Below are 26,814 nucleotides of genomic sequence, written 5' to 3'. Positions count from 1 at the left end.
GACCCAGCCTTCACTGCAAGTCATGGTTATGCTGATGGCATGGGATGGAGTAGAGGATGCGCTCATGGTGTCGCATAGAGCCAGTGACACAGCGTTTCCTGTTTACGATGCTCCACTCACCTCTTCTTGACCAGAAGAATGGCTACCAGCACCAGCAGGATAAACACCAGCACCCCAGCACTGATGCCAGCGATCTTCACCACCCTGTCTGTCTGCTTAGCCGGGTCCGGGATCACCTCTGGTTCCTCTGTAGCTCCTAGGAAACAGATTAGAAACAAAGAGAAATGAACAAAACAAGGGAGATTGTTGTATTTTTGACCAGGAAACCACATGACTTGAAAGGGCACAGTGCGAAAGTGAGTCTCTCCCAGCGGAACCATGCTTTCTTCGACCATAATGATTACTTTAGTTGACCAGATGGTGGTCCACTCCACGCCACATACATTCTGTTCCATCACACATGAAAACATACACCTCAAGATGTACTGTGGACGTCTTCCAGATTGAGCCATGTCACAGCAATGATTTGAGCACAAACACATTCAAAAAGACATCTAAAGACATAGCGACTCGTATTTCAATACACCGATATTCCCATTACCGTATAATATCTTTGTGCACTGGTTCTACACACACTAATATCATGATTATGTTGGGTGTTCTACTAAATGCCTTCAGAATTGAATTTCTAATTATGTTCCATACCCCCTATGGTCCCACGAGATTTTCCAAGCATAAATTCATCTGCGGTCTTTCAATATTTTCTAAATCTTCAAAGCCATTAACTTCTGTAAAGCATTTGGTGTGGATCCTCATTATAAAACAAAGAAACAACTATGATATCTTAGTACCCAACGGGTTTTTGCTAAACTAATTACAAATAGGGACATACGCAAGCACTGTCGAATGTGAACAGCTAAAAAAAAAAACGATGTACCAAATAATAAAAGTGAAAACAATCTAAATATCTACACTGATACTGTTCCCTCTTTGATATATTGTAATATTTTGCTATTGATCAATTCAAATGCAATAATCCTCTTTCTAATGCAAAACACACAAACAAAGCCTAATACTTCCCTCTACTCTCTAGTCTCCCAGCACTTAGTAAAATTTGTTTCCTACAGTAGTGGTACACTGTAATACTATAGTACAATTTCAACAACATAATTATTCTCTTGACCCAAGTACTATATCTCCTATAACCTTCAGGGCGAATATGATGTACAAAGGATATTTATATCCCTATACAACACTGAACCTAGTACATTCATTCATACAATAGCATAGCCCTTTTATGTCAATAGCGGAATAATAACCAACCGTTTCCTATCAGCGAAAGGAATGACAAATACGACAACTCCCATCTTACCCATCCTCAGATCAAACGGAAGGTGTTTACGGAGACTGATACAATGGGCTGACTGGCACAGACTTGAAAACATGGGCAAAGCCCATCTTCAACCAGCACTCAAGCCATTATTCCTCAGGATCAATTCAATGGCCTAGTTTCTACCATGGGAGAGAAGACCAACAAGCTGGCATCTGTGTCACTAGAGGGGCCAATCTTGTGTATTTCACTAACTCACCACCCTGAGGCAAGAGGACAACTAAAATCTTCCAAAGACAGACTACACCCCCCCCCCACCTCTTTTAAAAAGCTTTCAGGAGCACAGCAGGTTTTAAATAAGTGCTGATTTCTATGACCCTCAAATCCTTTTTTATATTAAGAAAGGGAAAATCAATGGTCAGTGTTTTTCAGAGAGCCGGTTGCCATAATCTTAACAAACAGAGCAAACTGACTATTTCAGTTGGAAAGACTGTGGTCGCACAGCTTGATATTTTCACTGAAAATTGTGCGTAGAACATCATCTGTGATCGGAGAGATCGCTAACAAGTTGTGGATGGATGAAACTACCCTAGAGATCATGTCCAACAGCCAGTAAAACACATCTAGGAACAGAAAGCTGGATGTATGTAGCAGGAAGGAAGTGGTCTCTGGGGCTAAAACTAATCTCTGTCAGTGTAGGGGGGGGTCTTTAGGGGCATACCCTTTGGGACTGCCTGTTGTTCTTGACAGTGAGCCCCCTACCTCACACACCCCTCTCCATGTGCCTCTGCAAATCTCTCCCTCTTTCTATCAGGTTGGAGGGAGACGGAACATCTACAGAAAGTGTCCCAGAGGAGCAGGACAAACTGTCCTTGTCTCTCACGTTGTCACCCACTGGCCATGCCGCCGGCTTTAACACTTCAACACTCCTACAGCTCCTCTCTCTCTGTTTGACAGCTCTTTCACCCTCACTTTAGCCATGCTATCGTGCCCAGGAAAATTACTGTTCAGAAACAATTTTCTGGTATTTAAGTCCGGTTCAAACGCATTTAGAAAGAAAATCTGCTAAATTAACTGAAGCAGAATAGTTTGGATCTGCTGAGAGTATTCCTGAATTTAGCCACACGGTGATAAACAAGGCTGGACATCACTAGGATAGAACTATGAGTTGTTCTGTCAAAAGTTGCGTATCATTCATTGCGGCAAAAATTATGGAACAAAGGACTGAAAGAGTCAGTGACAGAAAAATGTCACCTTTTCACCAGTTGTTTTCTTCTTCCATATGGTAAAACAGCAGCATTAAATAATCTCACAGGCATACATAACACTAATCCACTCAATGCTGTACATGCAACAGTATCCCTTCTTTCTTTTCTCTCCAAAACTCTTGAACGTGCCGTCCTTGGCCAGCTCTCCTGCTATCTCTCTCAGAATGACCTTCTTGATCCAAATCAGTCAGGTTTCAAGACTAGTCATTCAACTGAGACTGCTCTTCTCTGTGTCACGGAGGCGCTCCGCACTGCTAAAGCTAACTCTCTCTCCTCTGCTCTCATCCTTCTAGACCTATCGGCTGCCTTTGATACTGTGAACCATCAGATCCTCCTCTCCACCCTCTCCGAGCTGGGCATCTCCGGCGCGGCCCACGCTTGGATTGCGTCCTACCTGACAGGTCGCTCCTACCAGGTGGCGTGGCGAGAATCTGTCTCCGCACCACGTGCTTTCACCACTGGTGTCCCCCAGGGCTCTGTTCTAGGCCCTCTCCTATTCTCGCTATACACCAAGTCACTTGGCTCTGTCATATCCTCACATGGTCTCTCCTATCATTGCTATGCAGACGACACACAATTAATCTTCTCCTTTCCCCCCTCTGATAACCAGGTGGTGAATCGCATCTCTGCATGTCTGGCAGACATATCAGTGTGGATGACGGATCACCACCTCAAGCTGAACCTCGGCAAGACGGAGCTGCTCTTCCTCCCGGGGAAGGATTGCCCGTTCCATGATCTCGCCATCACGGTTGACAACTCCATTGTGTCCTCCTCCCAGAGTGCTAAGAACCTTGGCGTGATCCTGGACAACACCCTGTCGTTCTCAACTAACATCAAGGCGGTGACCCGTTCCTGTAGGTTCATGCTCTACAACATTCGCAGAGTACGACCCTGCCTCACGCAGGAAGCGGCGCAGGTCCTAATCCAGGCACTTGTCATCTCCCGTCTGGATTACTGCAACTCGCTGTTGGCTGGGCTCCCTGCCTGTGCCATTAAACCCCTACAACTCATCCAGAACGCCGCAGCCCGTCTGGTGTTCAACTTTCCCAAGTTCTCTCACGTCACCCCGCTCCTCCGCTCTCTCCACTGGCTTCCAGTTGAAGCTCGCATCCGCTACAAGACCATGGTGCTTGCCTACGGAGCTGTGAGGGGAACGGCACCTCCGTACCTTCAGGCTCTGATCAGGCCCTACACCCAAACAAGGGCACTGCGTTCATCCACCTCTGGCCTGCTCGCCTCCCTACCTCTGAGGAAGTACAGTTCCCGCTCAGCCCAGTCAAAACTGTTCGCTGCTCTGGCACCCCAATGGTGGAACAAACTCCCTCACGACGCCAGGTCAGCGGAGTCAATCACCACCTTCCGGAGACACCTGAAACCCCACCTCTTTAAGGAATACCTAGGATAGGATAAAGTAATCCTTCTAACCCCCCCCCCCCCCTTAAAAGAGTTAGATGCACTATTGTAAAGTGGTTGTTCCACTGGATATCATAAGGTGAATGCACCAATTTGTAAGTCGCTCTGGATAAGAGCGTCTGCTAAATGACTTAAATGTAAAAATGTAAATGTAAATGCAACAGCCGGATTATGCCATCAAGAGCACTATAAGAAATGTAATATGGAGCGCAACAAGAAAACCAATAGGTTTACTAGCAGAGGAGGTTTCACAATAGATGTTGACACCAGTTAAAAAGGTTATTTTATCAGGTCTGCAGCCTGGTATCAAATGCTTGAAGGTATTGCTTGAGACATCATCGCCATCTCGCATCAAGAATACGTATGTTTCTGTTAGAGTTAATGAGATACATTCATGAAAAAAAATACAGGAGGAAATTCAAATGGAATTGGATTACAACTATTTTGTAGATACAATTCCGGGCTTAAAATGAAAATCTATTTTCATTCCTGACGGTGGGCTACACGGCAGAGCCCTTATCAAATTCTGTCTGGATTAGTTTGACAACCTTCAGGCCAATGTGCTTCGGAGACATTTGTACGCGGAAAACAATTAATGACAACAGTTTAACAAAAAAAAAGAAGTAAAAAAACAAAGCTTTCATATCCAATTAAGTTAGGGCAATTAAGGTGGTTCTCAATTCAGAGAATGAGAGCACTTCTAGCATTTAATCTATCACAAATGGAAAGCGTGAGTGATTGAGTGTGACAGGCACAAGTGGCCAAAGCCTACACATACTCCAAGTGGATACTGCATGGACACACACATAGCTACTTGAAATTCTGAGCAGGACACAGTTCTGGGAAATGGACCGTTTATGTTCAGACTAAACAACATTGTTAAGGGAGGATGTAACACTTACATTTGTTGTACCTTACTCTCATATAGGCTTATTTCGTTATTATTACCGGATTCACAAATCAACAGGCTACGTTTAGTATTCTCCTTTTCCAGTCATGAAACCACCCACCCCTAATTGAAGTGACACTGACAACACGGGCACACATAATTGTGACACTAATAAAAATCATCCACAGTTCAGTCACTTCATACGAGATTGTTGATGTGGCCAATGGATTCTCTCTACCAAAGCCACGATGAAAGATACTACACTATTGTTTCCTGTCCGATCTTTGAAAGAAACAACAAGTCCAACCCTTGTTGTGTCAATGCATAGACAGCTGTTTACGGATTATAGATACAGCGCGTTCCACGTCTGATAATCTAATAGCATTTGTGGGCTGATTTCTAAGCTTGGCCTTATAAATACACAGCACTTACTATATAAATCTGCATCTTAACTGATTAATAAGAACTGCATTACGGGGATACTTGTCCGAATCAATGAGAGAAACACACAAACACATAAATATGAGTCCAATTGATAAGCATAGAGATAAAGCTAAATTAATCTACGTTAATAATGCACCATTGTGGGTGACAACATAATCACTGATGATGAGTTCCATGTTGGAACCTATCCGTGACGTAATGTAAGGCGAAGCAAGCTTGTCATTCCTAGCAAGAACAGTGTCAGTGATGTCAACCTTCGCTGAAAGCTGATGCAGCTACACTGATTAGCATTAGCTGCCACCTTAGGCTGATATCCGAGACCAGATGTTTTGATCAGGAGATGTTTTGCCAGTAGCAATATCATCATATAGCTCTCTACTGAAGGACATTAGGGTTTTGCTAGTTTCATACCTCCTAGTTTTCATACCTCCTAGTGGAATTAAAGTTGCTGCTGGGGTACATTCATCTTTTTTACACTTTAGTCATTTAGCAGATGCTCTTATCCAGAGCAACTTGCATTCATGTTAAGATAGCTAGGTGCTCCATATGCAAGTACCATGGTCTTGTAGTGGATGCGAGCTTCGACTGGAAGCCAGTGGAGTGTGCGGAGGAGCGGGATGAAATGAGAGAACTTGGGAAGGTTGAAAACCAGGCGGACTGCTGGATAAGTTGCAGGGGTTTGATGGCACAAGCGGGGCCCCAGCCAACAGCGAGTTGCAGTAGTCCAGACGGAACAGGACAAGTCCCTGATTAGGACCTGCGCAGCTTCCTCTGTGAGGTAGTGTCATACTCTACGGATGCTTTGATGTTTGCAGAGAACGACAGGTTGTTGTCCAGGATCACGCCAAGGTTCTTTGCACTCTGGGAGGGCAACACGGTGGAGTTGTCAACCGTGACAGAGATGTCTTTGAGCGGGCAGAAAGAGCAGTTCCGTCTTGTCAAGGTTGCGCTTGAGGTGGTGGGCCGACATCCAAGTTGAGATATCTGCCAGGCACGCAGAGATGCATGTCGCCACCTGGGTGCCAGAAGGGGGGAAGGAGAAAAGTAGTTGAGTGTCATCCGCATAGCAATGATAGAAGAGACCACGTCAGAATATGATGGAGCTGAGTGACTTGGTGTATAGAGAGAAGAGGAGAGGGCATAGAATCGAGCCCTGGGGGACACCAGTAGTGAGAGTATCTGGTGCAGACATAGATCCTCTCCACGTCCCTGGTAGGAGCGGCCTGCCAGGTAGAATGCAATCCAAGAGTGTGAATAGCTTGCGACGCCCAGCCCTGAGAGGGTGGAGAGGAGGATCTGATGGTTCACGGTGTTGAAGGCAGAGGATAGATCTAGGAGGATGAGAACAGAGGAGAGAGTAGCTTTGGCGGTGCGGAGAGCCTCCGTGACACAGAGTCTGGTTGAGTGACCCGTCTTGAAGCCTCACTGGTTAGGGTCACGAAGATCGTTCTGAGAGATAACGAGAAAGTTGATCAGAGACAGCACGCGCAAGTGTTTTGGAAAGAATAGCAAGAAGGGATACAGGTCTATAGTTTTTGACGTCAGATGAGTCGAGTGCTGGTTTCTTGAGGAGGGGAGCAACTCGGGCCATTTTGAAGTCAGATTAGACACAGCCAGTGTTCAGGGATGAGTTGATGAGGGAAGTGAGGAATGGGAGAAGGTCTCCAGAGATGGTCTGGAGAAGGTAGGAGGGGATGGGGTTGAGCAGGCAGGTTGTCGGGCGGCCAGACCTCACTAGTCGCAGGATGTCATCTGGAGAGAGAGGGGAAATAGAGGTCAAGGCGTAGGGTAGTTCTGTGTGATTGAGACCAGTCAATAGGCTGAGTGAATGAGTAGTGGATGTCGTCACCCTTTTTTTCAAGGTGGAAAATAGTTTCCTAGTGTTAGAGGCAGAAGCTTGAAATTTAGAGTGGTAGAAAGTGGCTTTAGCAGCGGATACAGAGGAAGAGAAGGTAGAGAGGAGGGAAAGGATGATAAGTCCTCCGGAAGTTTCGTTTTCCTCCTTTTTTTTGCTCAGCTGCCCGCAGCCCTGTTCTGTAAGCTCGCAATGAGTCACTCTGCCATGGAGCAGGAGGGGAGGGCCAAGCCGGCCCGGGAGGAAAGGGGACAGTGCGAGTCATAGGATGCGGAAAGGGAGGAGAGTAGGGTCGAAGAGGCAGAATCAGGAGACAGGAGGGAAACGGATTTAGCAGAAGGGAGAGATGATAGGCTAGAAGAGGAGAGAGTAGTGGGAGAGAGAGAAGTGGGGTGGAACTCAATTACCCGTCGACTTCATGGGACTATTGCTTCTATGTCGCCTAGCCTCGTGCCTTTTGAATGTGATGCTGAAGCTAAACTGACTGGCCCTTTAATTGTAGTAAGAGACATAGTCATAAGTACTTGAAATACTTGGCCAGTTAAATCCAATGCACTTGCAAAAATGCATATTCAGCATAAATGTTGTCCATAATCTATAATGCCGATAAGTTCAATAGTGCAGCCAGAGGACAGAGTCCATAAATCTGCAACCTATTTCCCTTTGACTTACATCACGGATGAGCTGGCACTGTATGAATTGTAACAATTTAATGACCACTCCCTCTTAATCACCAAAAACCAACAGCATGGCTTTATGATAAAAACCAGTGAGCTTTCTCTCTCTATCTGTGAAATCCAAAGGGTTGGCACTGCTAGCCCCCTGTTCCCACAGAAACAAGCTGTTCACCAGAGAAGGTGCTTTACAAGCGCGAATGTTACAAATAAATAAGCTTTCCTTAATTCTGCCTCAATCCAGATCCTCGCTGCACGACAATTCTCTTGGAAGAGCGACAGAAAATAAAGTGGCACACGCATTATCACGTAATAGTTCTTCATCGGAGCACGAGAGAGGACATTCATTGGCTACTGGGAAAAGTGAAATCCAACTGTACTGTACAGTCAAATGCATTAATATTGGGCAAGGAGGACTTTTATTGTTGTACAAATAAACAAAAATGTAAGTCTTACCTTTTGTTGCAAGTCTCAGACATTGTGTTTTTGTTTCCTGTGGAAGAAAAACACAAAACAAATCAAATACAATACAACATAAGAAAGGATTTTAATTCATTCAAAAGGGTGGGGTGGCAAACAATGCTCCTCGATGTATAACTCAGTTTTAAGACAGACGTAAAACCCCAATAACCCAATGAGGTAACATTAGAGAATCCTATTGGCTGATAGAGCGTGGTGTATATTCACCTTCTCCACACTGCTGACGGCCTGGAAGTAGATGTTATAGTTCTTCCTGGGAGCGAGCGGAGGGTTCCAGAAGCCGTGGTATGTCTTGTTGTCGCCCACCGTGAACGGAGAAGGCTCCGGAAGGTTCCCAGGCGGGAGTTCTGCCGCAAAGTAATACGGTGAACCGCCACTGGAGGCGTGGAAGGAGACTGGGACCTGGTAGCAGTCCACGGAGCTGGCCTCCCTGCGTGTGCGATGAGGATTCAGCTCCTCCACTACGATCTGATAAGCACTGCGGAGAGGAACAGGACATCACAGGCAATCAGTCCTCACAAAACAGCACGGGCAAACAAAGTCAGCTAGCCAAACAAAAGCAGGCTAATCTTAAAGCAATCTCTCACTTCACAGAGCACAGAGAGGGCATGCCAAATGAGTTGAACTCCTGGAATTAGCCCTGGCTTGGTAACATCGTACGCTGCAGGCCATGATATCTCTACCTGAGCCCATTTATCTGCACATAGCCTTTCTCTAATAACAATCCATTCTCTCAGACTGGGAGGCTGTAGACTAAAGAGAAAGGGTTCATGAAACTCCAGTGGGAGTAAACAGGTCGTGTCTCTCATTAGTATTTCAAAGTCACACTGCTGTGCTTCGTCTCTCCCCCTAAGGGTCTTAACGTGGCAAGACACGCACTAACCACAGTGCCAGGGCAACTTATAAACACAGCGCAGAGCGAGGAGAGGAGGAGCCCCCTCACACACCCATGGAGCTGTAAACCTAGCAGAACCTCCTTCCTTCCACCTTTGGTAATGACTGCCCGGGGGCGCGTCTCTCTCCCCCCATCCGCCCTTCCCTCACCATTAGCGCCCAGCGGCATGACAGCCTTCGCCACCTCCCTGACCTTCCATAGCTCCTATTTTAGCTCAAAGCGCCGCAGATCTAAAACGCAAGTGACACTCCATAATGCCGGGCGCAGATGGACACAAAATCTGTCCCCTTCCACCGAAATAGAGTGAGTGCTCTGGCTCGTTTCCTCTTCCTTGTATTGCTTGTCAAACTGTTACAAATTACCTGAGCAGATGGCCTGAGGCTCATTATAGCTCAATCCCTGATACACACCTTAACCAACCCTCTCTAAATTACCACTGCACAGAGTTGCTGCGTGATTAGCCAATCAGCTTTCATCAGAGCTTGGCCAGTTTTACGGTGCACAGCCAAAACTGGTCAAATTAAACTATCCTTTTGATAATGCACTCAGGCCACAATCTGTCCAATTCGGAATCACTGTCTATTTTAAAAACACACATCTTTGTTTTGTTGGTACTCCTAAATCCTTTAAAGGCCCATGCCTTTACTACGTCATCCGTTTCGTATGACATGTTACGTCCTGAAAAATGTCCTATTGCATACAATTGTTTTGCATTTCGTATGATATGTTACGAATCCATTTCGTACAATATGTTACGAATTTGTTGTGCTTAAGATCCTGGACAGTATCTTTAATTGTTACACAGAAATGACTTGATATTGAGATAAAAATGGCTGCATTGGACCTTTAAGCTGGTAAAAACACGGCATAATCCTAGTGGCAGTGTATTTCCCAATCCTAATACCCACCCTCCATTCCATATTTGGTATCTGATTATATTCATCTTTATGATATTTGTAACAATACTCTACACAACATCTGTATTCCAGACAAAAACAGCCACATTTAGAGGGGGGTGTGACATATTAGCAACAACTGCCACATCTACTGAGTGAGTGCCTGTGAGGAAGAAATGTGGTCAGCTGGTTTTGTATTCAGGGCTGTTGTCCTTCCCCTCCCCATCTGCGGCCCCTCCAATTTCACAATCGAAGCCCAGGCCTGGCCGCATAATAGCTGATTTACTGAATCTGAGAGCAAAGAGTTATCTTCAAATTCCCTTTATGACAAGTACCTTCAAACTCCATATCCCTGCCGATTGTGATAGGGGAGGGGAAATGAAAAGGCACAGGCCAACAATGGCCAAATCAAATAGAGATCGGCAGGGCCATGGACCTGAATATCTAAATTCCCTGCAGAGTCTCTGCAAACATTACCCAGCACTGCTCTCTCTATTTGTGGGCTGTGCTGCATTAAGGGACAGGGAGGGACAGGGAACAACACGACACAAACGTCCTGACAGAGAGGTCAGGCAAACGGATGGAGAAGCTTCATTAAAATGATTGGATGGAACCTTTGGACTAGAACAAAGCCAGGCATTAGTTCTCTTACCTGATAGGGGCACCTTTGGCCTGAGCTGGCTTCAGTAGGACCGTGATGGTGGTGGCCGTCTCATTCAGAAACGCCTCGGACCCATCATACTCCTCCAGAGTTGGGGCTACGGGGGGAAAAAGACAAGAATTAAACGCAAAATCACAGATGGAGGGAAAATGCAAGAGTGGGGGTAATTGACGGCAATGGGGTGTACTATGTTGAAGGCTTGGGATAAGCATGCTCCATCAAGACACATTATGCTTCATTTTGAACTTGGCTGAACTTTATTATAGTACTGCAAAGTGCATAGTAAACAGCTCCTCTCCTGCTTGGAACATGTTTTCTAATGCATTTTGCAACCCGACAGTTTTGCCAAAAAGCGGGAAATGATGTTTCCTGTGTGATTACAACTAAATTGTGTACATTACATCTCTTAAAGATTGAACGAGGTGTTTAGTGCAAAAAGCACAAGGCCTCTCTTACTTAAGAAAGGCTACTGGCCTTATTTGCCAATATATCAAGAAGCTTTCAGCTTCTATTCACCTGCTTAATTTGATTGCTTTAAATGCTGGCTGTGGTTCGCATTATTATCTAATGAGGTCCTAGGCGGTCACTTCAACAGATTTCAAATACATCCCTGTCTAGTGCACGTTGAGTGCTGCCAAGATTAGAGTTGGGAAAATAGTGTGCTGAAGAAAATGACTCCAACAGGTATGGAGAATCCATATATTTCATTACGCAACCGAGTCTGATACAGTAACCATTACAGACAGATATCTCAGCGCTGTGCTTAGTATTATGGGAGAAATTACTCTTAAAATCAAAACCCATAACCCAACCACATTATGCATTAAAATGCACAATTTTCACCCCATTTTGGTTACTTTGCTTCCTAGATGCTACTTGCAGCTGAAGTGCTAACAGACCCTTTAAAACGTAACAACAACCGTCAGGAGTGTCTTACGATAACAATTACATTATGCATCAATTTAACACAACTATGACAGCTACTTATTATATACAATAAACAATATTTCCTCTGGTAGCACTTCTTATAGCCTAGCAGCTGCAACACCACTGCCATTGTATATGTAATCTACCATACTAGGGAGGATCCTCTTGGTCAGGTTTCCCTTGTAAAAGAGGTCTTCTGACCTCAATGGGACTTCCTGGATAAATAAAGGTTAAAGGTCCAATGCAGTTGTCTTAATATTAAATCATTTCTGGGTAACAATTAAGTGTACCTTACTGTGATTGTTTTCAATCCAAATGGTCAAAAATAGACAAAAATAGCTTCTTAGCAAAGAGCAATTTGTCAAGCAAGAATTTTGCTAGGACTCTCTGAGTGGGGAGGGGAGAACTGAAAACTAGCCGTTATTGGCAGAGAGGTTTGGAACTCTCTTATTAGTCTATTAACTAATTTACCGCCTGGTGATGTCACCAGGCAGGCCAAAACTCCATCCTACCAAAACAGGCTGAAATTTCAGGCGGTCTTTTCAAACAGCTTTTACACTAAAAGGGCATTATCATCATTTTCAAAATTTGACAGCATTATTCCAACCTCAATGTGGAAATATACACTGAGTGTACAAAACATTAAGAACCATGACATAGACTGACCAGGTGAATCCAGGTGAAAGCTATGACACCTTATTGATGTCACCACTTCAATCAGTGTAGATGCCAGTGTATGTGTGCCATTCAGAGGGTGAATGGGCAAGACAAAAGATTTAAGTGCCAGTGAACGGGGTATGGTAGTAGGTGCCAGGCGCACCAGTTTGTGCCAAGAACAGCAACGCTGCTGGGTTTTTCATGCTTAACTGTTTCTGTAACTGTAACTGTGTGTATCAAGAATGGTCCACCACCGAAAGGACATCCAGTCAACTTGACACAACAGTGGGAAGCATTGGAGTCAACATGGGCCAGCATCCCTGTGGAACGCATTCGACACCTTGCAGAGTCCATGACCCCGACGAATTGAGGCTGTTCTGAGGGCAAAAGGGCGGGGGGGAATAAATGTACCAGAGATGTTGGTGGTGATGTTGAGTGTGGTTGGGGGCCCGAAGCCCTTGACGGTGCTGGCTCGTATGATGAACTGGTAGGTGGTGCCAGGGTGGAGCTGGTTGAAGACGTGGTGAGAAGTGTTCCAGGGCAGAGACACGATCAGAGGAGGCCGCAGTAACGGCACCGAGGGGTCAAAGGACCGAATACCACTGTAGCTGATCTGTCAGGGGAGGGAGAGGTGAGGGAAATACAATATTTACCTAATGAGCTGTCGAAAAAGTGTCCAAGCAAATGGTAATGAGTTTTCTGTTACATTATGCCGTGATGGAAACTTGGAATGGAATGCACATACATAGCAAAGTACATAGCAAAGTTTTAAAAAATGAAATTAGTTTTGAGTGATTTTTCTGAATTGTGTTTACAGCATGCATATTAAGACTTGTGGTGCATATGAACGCATATGGAGACAATCTCATAAACCTGAACTAAAATGTGTGATAAAGAATTTGAGCATGTGACTTCCCATGTCATTATGTAGTAAGTGTCATGTGACTTCCCATGGATTATGTAGTAAGTGTCATGTGACTTCCCATGTCATTATGTAGTAAGTGTCATGTGACTTCCCATGTCATTATGTAGTAAGTGTCATGTTACATTCCCATGGATTATGTAGTAAGTGTCATGTGACTTCCCATGTCATTATGTAGTAAGTGTCATGTGACTTCCCATGTCATTATGTAGTAAGTGTCATGTGTCTTCCCATGTCATTATGTAGTAAGTGTCATGTGACTTCCCATGTCATTATGTAGTAAGTGTCATGTTACATTCCCATGGATTATGTAGTAAGTGTCATGTGACTTCCCATGTCATTATGTAGTAAGTGTCATGTGACTTCCCATGTCATTATGTAGTAAGTGTCATGTTACATTCCCATGGATTATGTAGTAAGTGTCATGTGACTTCCCATGTTATTATGTAGTAAGTGTCATGTGACTTCCCATGTCATTATGTAGTAAGTGTCATGTGACTTCCCATGTCATTATGTAGTAAGTGTCATGTTACATTCCCATGGATTATGTAGTAAGTGTCATGTGACTTCCCATGTCATTATGTAGTAAGTGTCATGTTACATTCCCATGGATTATGTATTAAGTGTCATGTGACTTCCCATGTCATTATGTAGTAAGTGTCATGTTACATTCCCATGGATTATGTAGTAAGTGTCATGTGTCTTCCCATGTCATTATGTAGTAAGTGTCATGTTACATTCCCATGGATTATGTAGTAAGTGTCATGTGACTTCCCATGTCATTATGTAGTAAGTGTCATGTTACATTCCCATGGATTATGTAGTAAGTGTCATGTGTCTTCCCATGTCATTATGTAGTAAGTGTCATGTTACGTTCCCATGGATTATGTAGTAAGTGTCATGTGTCTTCCCATGTCATTATGTAGTAAGTGTCATGTTACGTTCCCATGAATTATGTAGTAAGTGTCATGTTACGTTCCCATGGATTATGTAGTAAGTGTCATGTGTCTTCCCATGTCATTATGTAGTAAGTGTCATGTTACATTCCCATGGATTATGTAGTAAGTGTCATGTGACTTCCCATGTCATTATGTAGTAAGTGTCATGTTACATTCCCATGGATTATGTGGGCCAGTGTCATATTACATTTCCATGGATTATGTGGGCCAGTGTTCTCATACTCTCACAGCTTGATGACATTTGAGAATGAGGAAATGTTTCTTCCATACACCCCATTGCACACAAGCTATGAATCACTGTTGTTTTTACCTTAAATAATACAATACAGTTCATTATGGATCAGAACACCTTCTTTTCATACTGTATCTAAGCAGTACTCAAAAAGGTATTTTTCAACAGTAACATACAATGAGTTCCCCTTCGAACCCACAGTCCACTGTTTGAGTTACAGTATTTGCACCATAGTCCTGTATGAAAAAGGAGCAGGATGTTTCCAGAGGGACAGTAAAGGTTCATAAAACCTGTGAAACATGGTTTAGATATACAAACCACATGTGGATCCTGGACAGACCTGTTTACCCTCACACCCCCAGCCCCACCCCCAACCCTCCCCCCACTCTCTCCCTCCCTTCCCCACCTCTCTCCATACCCCCACCTCTCCCTCCCTCCATCCCTCCCTCCCCCACCTCTCTCCCTCCCTTCCTCACCCCCGTCACTCCCTTCCCCACCCCCACCTCTCTCCATACCCCTACCTCTCCCGGCCCTCTCCTCCCTCCCCCCCACCTCCCCCCCACCTCCTTCTGACCATAATGCTTCCTTACCTCATACTGGGTGATGATCCCATTGGGCTCCAGTGGTTCCTTCCAGTAGAGGAAGATCCGATCCTCAAACGGTGTGGCTTTCATGGACTGGCTGGGAACGGGGCCAGGCACTGCATTAGGACAGAAGACAGGAGGAGTGAGTCCTCGTGCAATCAAAGGAAGGCCACTGTGCTGTAATGAATCCTATTCTCACAGAGAGAGCCACTCCTGAGCCTCTGTGCCCGTAACAAGACCACTGATTGGTTTTACTTACCGTAAAGAAACATGTTGAAAATGGCATAATAATGTAGAGCTCTGTGCTAGCACTGAATGGCAGACACTCGAATCCCTGGTGTTTTTTTTATTGAATTTTGATAATGTATTTACACGAGATGAGATCAAGGTGCAATGTCTTTTCAAGAGCATCTTCTCTCCCTGTCTGCATGTTTTATGATCAAATTAGTCTCCTTTAATTTGTGGGCTTTATCCCTTTCACTATTAGAGTACATCCATCAGCAAGAGAAACCAGCATGCCAGACCACTGTGACATGAGTACTGATCAGTGGAAAACTAAATGTATTGAGTAGAATCTCCAATCCAAAACATGAATGTATTGGAACTCTCTACGAAGACACTTCCTAGTGTTTTGTCTAACATTTTAGCAGTACAATAGCTGAGATAGCAGGGCTGTCAATGGGTAACAGTAGTAGCCTAATATTCTGAGGACCTTCGTAATACATCCTGGATTGGTGAACACTACTGACTGACAGCCTCATCACTACTGATGAAACCTGGCAGTCCCATGGGTCTCTATGGCTGCCACAGGACTGGTCTGCCATGGGGCTGTGTCTGCCTGCATGCCTGTCTCCCTGGGCTGTGTTCTAGTCTAGTCAGGCTGGGTCGGGGATGTCCAAAGCCCTCTCCTTCACAGCAGACAGACAGAGAGCAGTAGCGTGACCAGGTCACATGGTTGGGTGCTTGTCAGGCCTGTCTGTCTGAAGAGAGGTGCAGGGCCCGGAGCGGCGCACACGTGCGTGTCTGCTGTCTCCAGATCAGTGTTAGAGGAACTGTTTACGTGGGCCTCTCTTCTCCTCTCCTCGCCCCCAAGTCAGACAAACTTAAATTTATCAAATCTACTGGATGGATGTCACTGAGACATCAGTTTTATACACACAGAAAAACAAAATGCATGCGTTCCTTTTTCCTGACTGATGCTACTGAAATGGGCTTGGGTTGACATGTTAAAAACAATCAGACAGATTTCTCTTCTGCTGTTGGAATACTATTGGAAAGTCATACACCCCAATCTGTTAAAAAACAAAACAAATTGTAGAAATAGGTAATAACATGTTTTTATTTATTTATATATTTTTATTTAACCTTTATTTAACTGGGCAAGTCAGTTAAGAACAAAATCTTATTTACAATGACGGCCTAACCCGGCCAAACCCGGAAGACGCTGGGCCAATTGTGCGCCACCCTATGGGACTCCCAATCACGGCCGGATGTGATACAGCCCGGATTTGAACCAGGGACTGTAGTGACGCCTCTTGCACAGAGATGCAGTGCCTTAGACTGCTGCGCCACTCGGGAGCCTAGCAGGACCGGAATATAACCCCAAAAACAAATCTCTAGCTACATGCAGAATCAGGGAAAAGTTAAAATAAGTTCTGGTGGAACAATTACAGAGGGCTCAGTCATTTCTCTAACATTATCTCCTGGGCTTGTGCGAACGTGAAGTGAGATTTAAACAGGTCCTCTTCAAGGGACAACATGTCTGCCGGTAGCCACAGGATAGAGCTGGTCACCTGGCTGCATGATTATAATGCTGAAGCGTTTAATGTGAGTTACAAATTCCGGGCTGCCGCCAGTGCTGTTATCTCAACCCTTGGTTAGCTATCCAGCTAGTGTCTATTCAGAGAGCAACAGTGAGAAAACGTGCCCTGCTTTGAAATGAGTAACTCAGCCCAGATGTAGGAATCACAGGGGGGCAGCAAAGAGCATGAGTCAATCTCAACTGGTTACAAACAGAGCTAGATACATCTATCTTTTCAAAATAAATGAGAATTATAGAGATAGAAAAACACGCGCAATGTATGTGGGTGAGCTTGATTCGTTAACACTGACGAATAAGTGTGAATTCTACATCTGAAATCTGAGCATTAAAAAAAGCCTCTCTGTTTCCTGACATCTATCCGTTATGTAGAGTGCACATACCATCTTCATCTGTCTGGATGATGGTCTCGTCGCTCTCCTTGCGTCCCTCGGGGTTGGTGAGGATCATCTTGAGGCTGACGTTGGTGTTGGGGGGCAGGTTGCCCACCACGTGGCGTGGGGCCTTGGGGTCCATGTCCAGGCAGTCGGCCTTGGTCTGATTGTTGGCGTTGTAGTAATGGTAGCAGATGGTGACGTTGAAGGTGTGGCAGCGGGTGATGTTGTAGCCCAGAGACTCCCAGTCCACAGCGATGAACCTGGCCTGGGTCTCCGCAATCTTCAGCTTCTTCGGGGTCCGCATCGGCTCTGGAGGAGAGAAAGAAACCCATGACTACAACTATGGCCAACATAAAATCACTGGAGAGACCCGTTTGTGTACAGTGTCATCTGATTTGGGGACAACATATACTGCCACTAACATGTCTGTCACAGAAAAATGTGCACGGTTAGCCAGCATTAACACATCAGTTCCACATGGATGCTCTGTGAAAGCGAGGTGTTGATGATGGTGCCTGACAATTGTCTTTCAGCAGCACAGCGGCCAGTCTACACAAAGCTCCACTTTTCTTTTCCTCATCCCCGGATCAGAACATATCCACAGACAAATAATGAGGCCGTTATGAGGATTAAATGTCCATGTGAGAGAAAAGGGGGGGACTAATGAGCAACGTAAACTGTGTGGATTGTGTTGAGCTGACGCTGGTGACCAGGAGGACACTCACACAGCCTCTTAAGGGCTTCTGAATTAGCCAATATATCACCCTGGGAGAAAGTCAATATAATCCGGCCCGCAATCCATCAAGCAATCGTGCCATGCTGGATACTAATGACTCTAATAGTCCAATTTACCTGCGCGATTAAGGCAATGATGCAAGTAGCACCTTTGTCTCTCCGTGACTATTTGCATTGGGGAGATGCAGCCAACACTGCAGCAACCAGCAAGGGCAGGACTTTAATAGGAGAATGACTTTAAACACTTATAACACTGTATTTGTGTGTACTGTGCTGATTTCCTCATTTACAAAGCATTGGTTAGGACATTCTGTACATTCATATTTGGATTATCACTAAAGAGTATTATCATGTTAGGCTTTATATTCAAAATACTACGCATTTCCCGTCCGTGCATAAACATGAGTTAGGGGCCAGCTTTGAAGGTTAAGGGGCTTTCAATTTGTCCTTTATTGATGTGTTCCAGACACCGGCCTAGTCGTGGCTATGGTGCATGACCTGACATGTAGAGGTTGTGGGGGTTCAGTCTCAGCTAAGTCTTCCACTGCAGTGAGCCCTGGTGCCCCTTCCCACTCTGCAACACTCATTCATTGAGTAATGGGGTAAGGATTCTGCTATGGCCGGCCTGGGGGGGGGGGGGGGGGGGGGGGGGTGTACGTGTGCACCGTGCAGGCTCTTGGCGTGGCAGGCCATCCTCACACAAAAGCCTCTCTCTCTCAAATGTCCTCTGTGGAAACAGACCTGCCCTTATTCTGTGCAGTCTCATCTCTACGACCACTGCTCTGAGCCACACAGAAAGAAAGATTGAAAAAAAAGGTTAGACGTTCTATCTATATGCATGTTAATAACATGTTATTTTTAGGCCAAACTGACAAATAGAGAAAAGGAGAAAGGTGAACTCGTGGTGCTAAATCACAGATTGTCCATTTTTAAAGGCTGGGCTCTCAGCTGGGTGTAATCACCTGCTCTTTGATGAGCGTCGCCCAGGAGAGTCCTTCCTTTCTAGCCTAATTAAAATGAAAAGCTCTGAATAAAGACTGGGGACTTGTTAACATGAATCTTAGATGGACTGTTGGCTCTGGGGGTTATTATGAATAAAGCTCTCTACAACTCCATACACTGTTAGAGAGATAATGGGCCATCTCCAACATTCATGTACACCACTTGTCTTTATTCGCACTCATTTGTTTGAGCCATTTATATTGATGTGGCGTATTGTCTCAAATCAATGGCATGGATGTTGGAGCTAACTTGGGAAAAACATGTCAATAGATACCAAAATGTAATTAAATCCCTCTTTTCCTCGGCGAAGAGTGGGGGGGAAACAAATGTTCACACTCCTCTACCACCGTTACCCGCTGCCCTGCAGTGTTTCATTTGAAGTGGCGCCACCGGTGATGAAAAAACGTTTGTCGTGACTTATTCAGTGGCCAGTGTTCCTGAGGGTGAGCAGTGCTCAGAGGGGAATTGGTCCAGGAGTGGCCACAGGTTGTCTGTAATAGAGCGGAAGCCGTCGGGAGCAACCTGTTGACCTCCTCTCTCTTCTCTTCACAGTACAAGCATTTAATAAATACCCAGAGAACCGGGAAACTAAAATTCAATTTCTCCCCTTTTTTGCTTCCTGAGCCGGCGACATGATAGTTCAATACGAGTCCATTTCGGTGTAGAGCCAATGTACACTTATTCAGAGATAATTGTGGAAATAAAAGCAAGGGAGAGAAAAGAATGAAGAGGAAAAAGAATACGAGGGTAGAGACACACATCTCCCATAGGTGCGTTTTACCTATAACAAGTCATTATCTGGTTGTCACTCAACGGGGAAACGCACACAAAATTCAGTTGAGCCAGTGACAGCATGCAATTTCTGCACATTTTCACATGGCACATTTCTTTTTTTCCTTAAATCTCGACAGGTTCTGTAGAGGCACGTCATAAATGAATGGAACGAATAAGTCGGTGCATTTTTCCCCACATAATAATACTCTTTGCAAGTTTGGTCAAGGGCAAAATCCTTTCAAAAGCTGATTTTCCTGACAATAGAGAGTGAGGTCAACAGTGACAAAGAGCGAGAGAAAGAGCGAGAGAAGGCCATTCTAACAGAAGAACCGGATAATTCAGTCATAATGACATGTTATGATCAGGGACACGTTTCATCTGCCAAGTGGACACATGAAAAAGCCAGGGTAAAACTATTCCTATATTCTTTACCACACTTGATCCACTCCAGGATATGTGCACGACGTGAACTCAGTAACGACCAAATGATTTAGGATCAGCCTGAAATGGGCCTTGACTGGGCGATAGAGGCAAAGCCAAAGCTATACATTATCAACCTATTAGTAAGTGCCCAACCCACATGATGACCCAAAATTCAGCTATTCAGTTTGGGGGTGAAAAGATAAAAGAGCAGAAAAAATTAATGAAAGTACCAGGGACGAATAGAGTCAGATAGATTCCTGACATCCTCCATCATTTAAATGTCAACCAGGCAATAATAAGTTGGGGGTAGAAATTAATTGCTTATGACTTCCAATGCCCCATCAACTTTTACCACATGCGTACACACAAAGAAGCAATAACATTTGCATAGCAGACAATTACCTGTCCCCCTCTCTTTCTCGCCCCCCCCCATCCCCTCTTCTTTATTCTGTGTATTCTATCACCCAGGGCCATGATTAACAACGCGTGTACCCTTCAGAGCTGATCAATAGCCGTGAAGTCCTGCATTAACTTTACAGATTAGGCAAGCCCCCTATAATAAATTCCATCGATTCCGGCAGCCTCAGATGCTAAAATCCCAGAGTATTTTTCAAGCCTTAAATTAAAAGGAGATATACGGTCCTGGGAGAGGCAAGGTGCCAGAGCGATTAGGAAAGTGTGCCCACTTTCCTAACTCCCCTTTTTCAGGATGGATGCAGGCTGCAGCCAGGTGGCTCACCATACTAAACAGGACAGGGCCCTCCTTTGGCCCCTCAATTCAAACACACATTTCCCCTCTGACCCTCCTTGCACTAGGCTTCCTTTATCTACAGTGCAGTGGGTGGGTGAGGAGGGGTGAGGGAAAGAGGGGTCGGGGGGAGTCTGGAACGTGGCCATTTGGGATGAGGACACCGTGGCGTCGTCCCTGGATCTTTAATCAACCATTGATGTCGAAAACAAAACCCATTGTTCGTACCGCCCGCTCTTCGTGGCGAGCGACAATGTATTCTTTGTCTCCGCGGCGTTCAGCAGAGAGCAAAAGTAACATTTGCATATATGGAGGTAAATATTTCTCTACAGAGTGCTTACATGATTCAAAGGCATGTCTGAAGCACCTGATTAAGTGCACAAACAATCAATCATAATCAAAAAAGCAGTCACCAGACTCTAATGGCAAAGAAACCACATTGAATATCCTGTATTGATTTCAGATCTTCCCTCCTTATTTTGCAGCTTGATTCCATTATTTGTTTGCTAATCCGATTAGCAAGGCCCATGATTGCATTATAAGAGAGTTTAAGAATCTGTCACCCGTTGGGCTAAATGACCATGAGGATGCGTCATGGCATTGCTGACGTGCTGCTGGTCCAAACAAATTACACACAGGGGGCTGGGAATGTGACAGGACGGTCACTGTCCTTCCTGCTGGATGGCAATCAGCGACGCTGCCAACCAGGCTCCACGGACCTTGATTGATGTTGATTGGATGGAAAGGCCTGAAGTAATGCACTAATGTTCGCTAGCGTGGCATAGCCGGACTAAGAGAATTTAAGACACTTTATATTGTTGCTATGTGCATTTCTGCATGTAGTTGGTGTATACACTTCCAAGAAAGGTGATAAGTACTGTCAATCAAATCTCTAATTGTCGCACAACAGACACCAGGTGCAGGGAGAAAAACCCCTTTTAAATTATCGGATGCAAATTTATTTGAGTTGTTCAAAAATGCAAATATTGTTGTCAGTCTAGGAATGCACATGTAACGGATGTGAAATGGCTAGCTAGTTAGCGGGTACGCGCTACTAGCATTTCAATCAGTTACGTCACTTGCTCTGAGACTTAAGTAGGGTTTCCCCTTGCTCTGCAAGGGCCGTGGCCTTTGTGGAGCGATGGGTAACGATGCTTCGTGGGCGACCGTTGTTGATGTGTGCAGAAGGTCCCTGGTTCGCGCCCGTGTCGGGGCGAGGGGACGGTTTAAAGTTATACTGTTACATTGATGCTGTTGACCCGGATCACTGGTTGCTGCGGAAAAGGAGGAGGTTGAAAGGGGGGTGAGTGTAACGGATGTGAAATGGCTAGCTAGTTAGCGGGTACGCGCTACTAGCATTTCAATCAGTTACGTCACTTGCTCTGAGACTTAAGTAGGGTTTCCCCTTGCTCTGCAAGGGCCGCGGCTTTTGTGGAGCGATGGGTAACGACGCTTCGTGGGTGTCAGTTGTTGATGTGTGCAGAGGGTCCCTGGTTCGCGCCCGTGTCGGGGCGAGGGGACGGTACTAAAGTTATACTGTTACACACACCAAAGACGCTTCGCCTCCACGTGGATCCCACAACAGGTGCTGTCATTGTCGCACAGGAAAACAAAGCACCCATTTCTCCTGTTTGTGGGCAGAACAGGGGGATTAGATCTTTAATTGCACCAGGAGTCTCCTGTTTGCTCACAGATTGCTTATTCTCTGCTTCCCAACTTCTTAACGTCAATCACAGTCGCCCGGTCTTCCACACTGCTCCACCACTATCTCTCCCAGGCTCCACCGGCTTTCATATGAAATCGACAGCTAAACCTTTTGGAGCAGAACAGCTCCTTTATCTCCTAGAATGGCAATAATGTGAGCCAGGAAGACGGCTGCGGCTTGCACTGAGTTGCTCTGCAACATGTCTTGTCTGTCACTCTTTTATCATGACAAGAAAGGAAAAAAGTTAATGAAACACACCAAAAAGAATGTAATTGAGGATTAGGCAGACAAATTGTAGCTTGTGGAAATCAAATGGAGTTGCTAAACTTTGTAGAAGGTTCTGCTCTTTGACCACCCTGGCAGAGACAGGGATCGCGGATGACCAGGCATAATGGGTGTTTTCCAGAAATGGTGTGATTTGATGGTGATGGTGACAGCATACGGGGATTGGGTCACTATGGGAAGGGGAAACAGCACAACAGGGTCTGGAGCAAACACACTTCAATTCCCCATAGGCCTTGCTGCCTGAGATTGAATGGTCAACAACAGGCCACTGTGACAAGCAGTGGGCCGTCAAGAATTGCACGAAGGACAGTATTTGTATTCCGACCTGACTCGCAAAAAAGCCTGAGTAGGATAAAGGGGCCCATTTTGAAGGACACATAAGATTTCAATAGAGATTTTACACAGAATAAGACCTTCAGACTACACGAGCTATATGATTCCGTAGTCAAGCAGGCTGACGCACTCTCCCCACCATCACATGTGCAGCTATCGCCCCTTCTCAAGGAGACACGGGAGAACAAAGCCTAAGGACGGCCAGCAGAGGAACAGAGCATTTGCAAGGAGACTTCCTCAACAAAGCAATCTGAGAGTCACTGTAATTATGTTCACCACTATTGTGGTTGATCTTTTGCGCCTCCATTGTGATTTGTTTTCTATCTCTCAGACTGCAGACGCCTAGCAGAGTGTTTTCCACTTCTTAAACCTGAGAGACGTTTTAAAAGGAGCCGCAGTCATTTAGTTTTAAATGAAGATCTGACAGCCACCAGCAGGCACACACTATGTCTCTGGCCAGTCGGGAGCACAGCGAGACGTTTCTATATGAATAAAATCCAGTGGAAACGCTCCATTACTAGTCTGTCCATCTCTCTGCTCTTGTGAGTCAATACAAAACAAGTGGGGTGAGTAATAGGAGGCATTTCACCTAATTGATTAGAATTGTCAGGTCAGAAAGCTAAATGCAATTTTGAAGTGGCGCTCGCCACTTGTCGGTGCAGCAGTTTCTTCACTCGTGGCGAGAGAGAGAGAGAGAGAGAGAGGTCTTATTGAGGAGCACTACCTCTCTCTCGCTTTCTCTCCCTCTTTGTGGTCTTCTTGACATAACTGTGATAAGTGGAGGGATTGAAAACGGATGGCTAGTGGTGAAATCAACTTGGGGCTGAGCTGGCCTTTGGAATAGAGGTATTAATAAGGGTGGCTGTTTTCTTCATTTATCTCTCCATTAGCCTGGGAACCATTTGGGTGCTCTCTGGGGGTGACCCAATTGATGTAGACCGTCCAGTGACGAGGCGGCGGCGAAATCAACAGCCAGCTGCCCACACATTTCCCATTATTCCACTTCCCATCGAACCACCACAGAACATCCACTCTACAATAAAGCTTGGCCAACATAGCTTTCCTACCACACATCACTTACATGGTTATGGGGAGAATGTAAATCCAATATCATTTATTTTTAATTGTGTTTTTAGCTGCTCATGTAGCTCCCTATGGACCAGTGAATGTTGAGGCGAACACTGGAATGCACTAGACGCTAGAGCTTTCTAATGTGCTTTGCTCCATTAACCTCTGCTGGCTAAGACATTGTATCTAGCTAATGGCGTGTACATTACTTAACGGATAGAAATATACAGACCCCCAAAAAACATCAATATCAACCGGGGAGAGGAGAGAGCGAAACTGCAAACTCTTTAGATGATACAGGTTTATCACACTTTTCTCACTGGCTGAAGAACGAACATTTAAAAGAGATAGCGGTAGCTTGCCACGCAGAGCCAGTGTGTGTGTGTGTGTGTGTGTGCGTGTGTGCGTGTGCGTGTGCATGTACAGTGCCTTCAGAAACTATTCATTGCCCCTGACTTATTCCACATTTGGTTGTTTTACAGCCTGAATTCAAAATGGATGAAATACATTTTTCAAAAATCACACCCATCTACACACAATACCCCATAATGGACAAAGTGAAAACATGTTTTTAGAAATTTTTGCAAATGTATTGAAAATGAAATACAGAAATATCTCATTTACATAAGTATTCACACTCCTAGAATCACCTTTGGCAGCGATTACAGCTATGAGTCTTTCTGGGTAAGTCTCTAAGAGTTTTACACGCCTGGATTGTACAATATTATTCTTTAACACATTCTTCAAGTACTGTGAAGTTGGTGTTGATCTTTGCTAGAAAGCCATTTTCAAGTCTTGCTAAAGATTTTCAAGCCGATTTAAGTCAAAACTGTAAAAAGGCCACTCAGGAACATTCAATGCCGTCTTGGTAAGCAACTCCAGTGTATATTTGGACTTGTGTATTAGGTTATTGTTCTGCTGAAAGGTGAATTTGTCTCCCAGTGTCTGTCGGAAAGCAGACTGAACCAGGTTTTCCTCTAGGATTTTGCCTGTGCTCACCGCTATTCTGTTTCTTTTTATCGTAAAAAACTCCATAGTCCTTGGCGATGACAAGAATACTCATAACATGATGTAGCCACCATGCCTGTAAATATGAAGATTGGTACTCAGTGATGTGTTATGTTGGATTTTCCCCCAAAGATAACACTTTGTATTCAGGACATGCTCAAAGGAATATTCAGTGTCTTTTTTTTGTTTTACCCATCTACCAATAGGTGCCCTTCTTTGCGAGGCATTGGAAAACCTCCCTGGTCTTTGTGGTTGAATCTGTGTTTGAAATTCACTGCTCGACTGAGGGACTTTACAGATAATTTTATGTGTGTGGTACAGAGACGAGGTAGTCATTCAAAAATCATGTTAAACACTATTATTGCACACAGTGAGTCCATACAACTTATTATGTGATTTGTTCTTGCCACAACAAAGGGACTGAATACTTATTGACTGAAGACATTTCAGCTTCTCAGATTTAATTCTTAATTATTTATTTTTTAATCTAAAAACATAATTCCACTTTGACATTATGGGGTATTGTGTGTAGGCCAGTGACATTTTAAATTCATTTTAAATTCAGGCTGTAACAAAACAAAATGTGGAAAAAGTAAAGGGGTGTGAATACTTTCTGAAGGCACTGTATGCCTGCGTGTGTATGTTAACCAGTATTGGGGGCAAAGTGTTACAAAGTAACGTGTTCGAGTACCAAGACTACTATTTTGTGATAACAAGTAACCTAACACGTTACTTTTTACTTTACTTTTACAATATTATTTCATATTTTACTTTGTTGGTGCAAACAAACAACGAAAATCCCTCCCCCTAAACTAAGTTCTGGCATGGTAGCTGTTAGCTAGATAGCTAGCGAGATGGCAGAAATAATAGCCTTTACCGTGGAAGTATTCACATTACTTTGAATTGGTAGAAGAAAAGGACAGATGTTACCTCTTAAATCTTGACTGACGCTACTTGCAGGATTCAAACACAGGACCATCGGGTTCAGGCGAGAGCCCAATTTATTTATTTGGTAATAAAGTAAACAACGTAGCTAGGTGATCAAGTTAGGCTCAGTTGATAAGAATGGACATTTCTCCAGCTCCAACTTCGCCATAAACATAAATGAAAGGACATTACAATTACACATTGTGATCATATAATTTTACAAAGAATATCTCTGCCCAGTTCGAATCTGTGGGTTAAATAGATTGGCTGCCAATTGTCCATGTAATCTGAGGTCTCCTTTTACTGTGACCAGTTGGTTTTATAGATGTAATAACTTGTGTAAATACAGTAATTCAACTAAATCTTTTATTTTGAGTATTGTAAAGGAGATATTGCGTCTGTCATTATTCCTTGAGTTGGTATAGCCCAGAGTTATAGATTAGGCTATGGATGGTAGGCTTATTCAAGCCATTCAAAGATAGTGTGCGCCCTGTACTGGGCATAAGAAGGAATGACCAAGGCAT

General features: G+C 44.5%; 1 protein-coding gene across 17 annotated transcripts in view; it reads right to left on the bottom strand.

The window, feature by feature from the left end:
* The window catches only part of LOC139583025 (receptor-type tyrosine-protein phosphatase kappa), a 163,395-nt gene that overhangs the window by 20,627 nt on the left and 115,954 nt on the right, over positions 1–26,814 (bottom strand). For all 17 annotated transcript variants that reach the window (XM_071413681.1, XM_071413682.1, XM_071413685.1 and 14 more), the window contains 7 exons: positions 17,289–17,591; positions 15,093–15,202; positions 12,801–13,002; positions 10,797–10,902; positions 8,561–8,831; positions 8,330–8,366; positions 121–256 (listed from right to left, as the gene is read on the bottom strand). In XM_071413681.1, coding sequence (XP_071269782.1) covers positions 121–256; positions 8,330–8,366; positions 8,561–8,831; positions 10,797–10,902; positions 12,801–13,002; positions 15,093–15,202; positions 17,289–17,591 — 1,165 coding nt within the window. The remainder of the gene's footprint in view (positions 1–120; positions 257–8,329; positions 8,367–8,560; positions 8,832–10,796; positions 10,903–12,800; positions 13,003–15,092; positions 15,203–17,288; positions 17,592–26,814) is intronic.

This window comes from Salvelinus alpinus, chromosome 8, assembly GCF_045679555.1.
Source record: "Salvelinus alpinus chromosome 8, SLU_Salpinus.1, whole genome shotgun sequence".
NCBI lineage: Eukaryota > Metazoa > Chordata > Actinopteri > Salmoniformes > Salmonidae > Salvelinus > Salvelinus alpinus.
This window is presented reverse-complemented; position numbering and strand designations above follow the sequence as displayed.